We start from the raw sequence: 6,000 nt of genomic DNA, 5'->3' as shown, positions 1-6,000 counted from the left end.
CAGCAGAGTGAGGTGTGAGGAGAGGTGAGGGTCAGAGGCATGTAGGTCCCCCCAGTTCCCCCTTCTATCGGCCTTGGGCTGAGAGCAGGGTTCGGGAGGAGGTATCAGCAGAGTGAGGTGTGAGGAGTGGTGGGGGTCACAGCAGGCTGACCTTTATTCTTTGTTGTGTGTTTCAGGCTCTCAACACGTGAACGGCCTTGAGCTGCTTCTCAACGTGAATGAGTGGAGACGATGAGAGTGTAGTATCGACGGAGCCCGGATCGCGCATGAATCGGAGAGCTCGCCAGCCTCTACCATGAAGAGCCTCAAGTCCAAGTTCAAGAAAGCTGAGGCAAGTAAATCGGAGATCAAGTTCATCGACACCCTCTTATTGCCCTCTCCACACCAACCCCTTACACATTCAGACGCCTCTTCAAACACTTCAAGCAGTGCTTAATTTGAGCCAGTGGTTTCAGGTGCTCGGCACCAGCACTTAACAGTCAACACTGTCACTCATGACAGTCAACCACACTGTGGCGCTGTTTGTCTAAATTAGAAAAGAACACAACAACAGTTGTTTTTTAATTCAATATAAAGTAAGAATGACTAATCCCTGCCACCCAAGCCATTCTCATAGCCCTGGGGGCCGGAAATAGTCTGAATTGTCACACTCATAGGGGGTGATGGTTGGTAGCCGGTTTGGTGCTGTCATTGGCAGCGCTGGCAGAGGCAAGGGGCCGCGCAGCTGCAGTGGCCTCCTGAGAAGGGCCCTGGTACTTACTTTTGTTTTACAAATGAAGCACTGAGCGGGCCAATATGCTGCCACAGAGGCACATAAAGGTTTTGGCAGTTTTTTTAAATTTCAAAATATATTATTAACCCATTGCCTGACATCTTAACATCCTGAGTCAGATGAGCATGGTGGGGCATTGTGGCTAGTGGACCCCAGACTGGGTAGGTGTCCTGAGGGCAAGGCTTGCATCTTGAGAGTGATGGGAATAGTGGCTCCTGACACGTGCACCGGGTGTGTGTGATGGGACCGCTTGTGCCCTGGCCGGGATGGAGAAGGACACGCTCTTTGGCAGCTGGTGCATACACGAGCCTGGTGCGGGTGGGCACTGGGCAGGTGTGCTGTGTCTGTGAAGCTCTTCCGCTCAGGGGTGTCTCGGGTGCCTCCGAGAGCGTCCTGTTTCCCCCCGAGACCAGAGCAGACACAGACACACGCAGTCCAGCCTGTCAGGCTGGTGCTGAATTATGCACGAGGAAGCAGCAGGAGCCGCCATCACTGTGTGTAACAATAGCCGCGCTGTGGCCGCGTTATAGCATCTTCCACCGTCCCCCTCTTTCTACGTCATATGTTGTTTTCCGGACAGCATTCCACTCACACGGCTCGTTAAAATATCGGGGAAATAAGATAAAGTAAGTCGTTTTGACTTTGAAATATAAACTTAAACCAGCAAAAATTCTTGAAAAGACCTTAGAGCTGAGTGAATTATCATCAAATATTTATTACAGCGCACAAAGGCCTCTTTCGTGTTAATAAGCATTGTCAAAGCAAATAGGTCTAGTCTTGGCACGCTGGTGCAGTGGTTATTTTCTTATCAGTTATGGAAAGCATAAGCCACAAAAATAAAAAAGAAGAAGAGAAGTAAACATGCGGCCGCTAAACATGAGGGTAAAATTCCAAATATAAAAATATTAAATACAAAAATATACCCTCTCATATAATTCAAATAGAACTAGCCTGCAGAAATTCTTAGAGCAGACAAATACACTTTTTTTTAGTTTTTATGCACATCTCAAGAAAATGTGATTCTTATTGGAACAAAGAAAATGTACTGTTGATTTCACTCAACTGTAACTTGAAGACAACTTTTAAAACACAAGGATGACTACAAATAGGATTATAAATGGAAAGAACATATAAAAAGCAGTGTAAAAGTAAAGTATTAACCCATTAGGGATCAGCACTGAAGTGAACTTATTTTTAGGCAGATGTGCACTTGTGATCAAGAAAAAAGCCATCAATAATAGCGTAAAAGAGCCAATGGCTGAAGCGGATCAATACCCCATCCCAAATGCTGTGGTGGGCAGAACCAATGGTTGAAAATGTCAATCAAAATCAATGGAATGAAAACTAAAGATAAAAAGGGCTGGACCAATGGCCATCAGAAGCTGTTTTTGAGCCAGACATAAAAATTAATTGGGTATGGTTGGTTTTAAACCAAATAATAATAAAGTACCAGCACATGACTCCTCAAGACTCTAAATAAATGAATCAATAATTGATAATATTTCAGTGAAAAAAATGGCAACCCCATCTAAGATATCCACAGAAGGGGCTATCGACAGACGTCAATACTCAATGGTGTCTTTCCATCTTAGGTTCCAGGCCACTAGAGCGATGGTTCTTTTGTTCTTCACTTCAAACCCTACATCATCTGGTACAATCGGGGGTTAGGACATCATAGGAACACCTTGTTTCTAGCCTAGGCCTTTATTTCCCAGACCAATGCATTCTGGGAACTCTGTGACCTGAAATCTTGGGTTAGTTCAATGAAATTCATGTGACTCTCATGCCTGAAAACACCCGAAATTAGTGACTTGTAAAAGAAAAGTCGATGGGCCGAAAAGTTGTGAACCTTAGAACCTAGGGTCGGATGTAGCAAAGGGTTTTACCCATTCTGTGTCTATGGGAATATGTGTTTGTACATATGACCACTATTTCCCAAAATATTGAGACCCGAACACAGATTGTACACACTCATGTTTTGCATGGGCTGTTACCACCCTTATTTTGCAAAAGGTAAAAAATATCAAGCCAAAGGCAAATAACATAGGCTAAGCAGTCGAGAAAAACCATCTACACACACACACACACACACACACCCTATCGTTTACTGCAGTGTGTACATGGTCGTGGTAACACACCAGATACTCTTGAGAAATGTGTTTTGCAATTTGGATGTTTTTGCACTTGTAAGTTCCACCGTTTCTTAAATGGGCATGTAAGTTGCTTGGGATCAGCCTCTTTTTTTAATTCTGTGTGGTCGCTGCAACCCCACCCTCAGAACAGTTCCCAATAAATATCAATTGCTACCCTTATTTGTCTCCAAGACCTCCTCATCCATCTTCATCTCTTCCAGTGCTTAATTTGTAAAAATAAAGAAAAGCAATAAGTAGAGGGGCCAAAAAATGTCATAGGAACCTGCAACCGAGGCTGCTAAATGCTAAAATGCTGGGGTTGCCCAAAACCAAGCAGACTATTCTCGATTCACCAGACACTGAAAAACAGATCTCCCTTCAGATATCGAAAAGGATATGCTACATAAAATGTTAACTTAGACTGATCTGCCTGTTGTGCAAAAAACAAACCTGACCCTTATAAAAAATATACAATTTATTACTCTCAATTGAAATGCAAACACCATACAACTTATAGGTTTAATAATCCCTAAAGACTTCTCACCATTTAACAATTGCATAGGACACAATACGTGATAGGAGAAGCAAGTTCTCAATATTCATTGACATGTTTCAGTGGTATGTATTGTTGTTAACCACCTTCTTCAGGACAATTGTTTAGAAATCTTCCACACACAATTTACATTTGGTAAATCATATAATAACAAGTTAAAAACTGTCTCATACTGCCATTCTTCCATCAATATTTCTCTATTTCCTTCATGGTTATCCAGACCCTACTTTCTCTTTTCCCAAAAAGCATTTTTCCTCACTAAACCTTCATACCCCATTTCCCTCCTGGTCTCACTTTCCTCGACAAACAGTATATATCTTCTACCCTGTGCCTGACAGACCAGCTCTCCTCCCTCCTTTTATCTCTCCTGCCAGCTTATTGACTCTCTTCCTCCCCCTCAGTAGTTTACTTTTTCCTTTATCTACTTGAGGAAGTGTCTGATCTGACTTTTAAATATGAGTCTCTTTTTGGGTTTATAGAGCCAGGACTGGACCAAGTATGACGAGAAGCTACTGCAGGCCGTGGAGTACAATGACCCTGCCCGAGTGGCATCTCTACTCCGCAAGAAGAGCCTGGTGCCCACCAAGCTGGACTTTGAAGGAAAGGCCGCGTAAGTTCACTTCCCTTAGCACAGAGGTGGTAAAAGTACCACGCATGGCTTTTACCAAAAATTAGAAGAGTGCCTGATCAGTCCCTTATTCCTTCCTGATATGACTTCTACAGAGAGGTAAAACCCTTCCTCTTTACTCTGGAATGCAGCTTTCCTTCTATAACCTCTTCAGAAGTAGTAGATGTTTCTCCTCTTCACCCATATGTCACTTCTCTGATATAACTTCTAAAGAAGAGGCTAAAGCCATCTGCATCCACCTTGTTATCGTCCCCAAGAACGGGTTCTACTGAAGAGGTAAAAACCTTCTTTCTTCTTCCCTTTGTTGCTCTCCTGGTGTAACTTCTACTGAAGAGGTGAACGCCTTCTTGCTTCTCCCCTTTGTTGCTCTCCTGGTGTAACTTCTACTGAAGAGGGGAACGCCTTCTTGCTTCTCCCCTTTGTTGCTCTCCTGGTGTAACTTCTACTGAAGAGGTGAACGCCTTCTTGCTTCTCCCCTTTGTTGCTCTCCTGGTGTAACTTCTACTGAAGAGGTGAACGCCTTCTTGCTTCTCCCCTTTGTTGCTCTCCTGGTGTAACTTCTACTGAAGAGGGGAACGCCTTCTTGCTTCTCCCCTTTGTTGCTCTCCTGGTGTAACTTCTACTGAAGAGGTGAAGGCTTTCTTGCTTCTCCCCTTTGTTGCTCTCCTGGTGTAACTTCTACTGAAGAGGGGAACGCCTTCTTGCTTCTTCCCTTTGTTGCTCTCCTGGTGTAACTTCTACTGAAGAGGTAAAAGCCTTCTTGCTTCTCCCCTTTGTTGCTCTCCTGGTGTAACTTCTACTGAAGAGGTGAACGCCTTCTTGCTTCTCCCCTTTGTTGCTCTCCTGGTGTAACTTCTACTGAAGAGGGGAACGCCTTCTTGCTTCTCCCCTTTGTTGCTCTCCTGGTGTAACTTCTACTGAAGAGGTGAACGCCTTCTTGCTTCTCCCCTTTGTTGCTCTCCTGGTGTAACTTCTACTAAAGAAGTAAACACCTTCTTGCTTCTCCCCTTTGTTGCTCTCCTGGTGTAACTTCTACAGAAGAGGTAAAAGCCTTCTTCCTTCTCCCCTTTGTTGCTCTCCTGGTGTAACTTCTACAGAAGAGGTAAAAGCCTTCTTCCTTCTCCCCTTTGTTGCTCTCCTGGTGTAACTTCTACTGAAGAGGGGAACGTCTTCTTGCTTTTCCCCTTTGTTGCTCCCCTGGTGTAACTTCTACTGAAGAGGTGAACGCCTTCTTGCTTCTCCCCTTTGTTGCTCTCCTGGTGTAACTTCTACTAAAGAGGTAAAAACCTTCTTGCTTCTCCCCTTTGTTGCTCTCCTGGTGTAACTTCTACTGAAGAGGTGAACGCCTTCCTGCTTCTTCCCTGTATTGCTCTCTCGTGTAACTTCTACTGAAGAGGTAAAAACCTTCTTGGTTCTCCCCTTTGTTGCTCTCCTGGTGTAACTTCTACAGAAGAGGTAAACGCCTTCTTGCTTCTCCCCTTTGTTGCTCTCCTGGTGTAATTTCTACAGAAGAGGTAAAAGCCTTCTTCCTTCTCCCCTTTGTTGCTCTCCTGGTGTAACTTCTACAGAAGAGGTAAAAGCCTTCTTCCTTCTCCCCTTTGTTGCTCTCCTGGTGTAACTTCTACTGAAGAGGGGAACGTCTTCTTGCTTTTCCCCTTTGTTGCTCCCCTGGTGTAACTTCTACTGAAGAGGTGAACGCCTTCTTGCTTCTCCCCTTTGTTGCTCTCCTGGTGTAACTTCTACTAAAGAGGTAAAAACCTTCTTGCTTCTCCCCTTTGTTGCTCTCCTGGTGTAACTTCTACTGAAGAGGTGAACGCCTTCCTGCTTCTTCCCTGTATTGCTCTCTCGTGTAACTTCTACTGAAGAGGTAAAAACCTTCTTGGTTCTCCCCTTTGTTGCTCTCCTGGTGTAACTT

The 6,000-nt window shown here is 44.3% G+C and overlaps 1 protein-coding gene across 1 annotated transcript in view; it reads left to right on the top strand.

The window, feature by feature from the left end:
- Nucleotides 1–295: 295 nt before the first annotated feature.
- The window catches only part of ANKRD24 (ankyrin repeat domain 24), a 95,807-nt gene continuing 90,102 nt past the window's right edge, over nt 296–6,000 (top strand). Inside the window, exons 1-2 of the mRNA XM_086946572.1 lie at nt 296–331; nt 3,937–4,067. Coding sequence (XP_086802698.1) covers nt 296–331; nt 3,937–4,067 — 167 coding nt within the window. The remainder of the gene's footprint in view (nt 332–3,936; nt 4,068–6,000) is intronic.

The sequence above is a fragment of the Lissotriton vulgaris genome, chromosome 12 (genome assembly GCF_964263255.1).
Source record: "Lissotriton vulgaris chromosome 12, aLisVul1.2, whole genome shotgun sequence".
Lineage (NCBI taxonomy): Eukaryota > Metazoa > Chordata > Amphibia > Caudata > Salamandridae > Lissotriton > Lissotriton vulgaris.
This window is presented reverse-complemented; position numbering and strand designations above follow the sequence as displayed.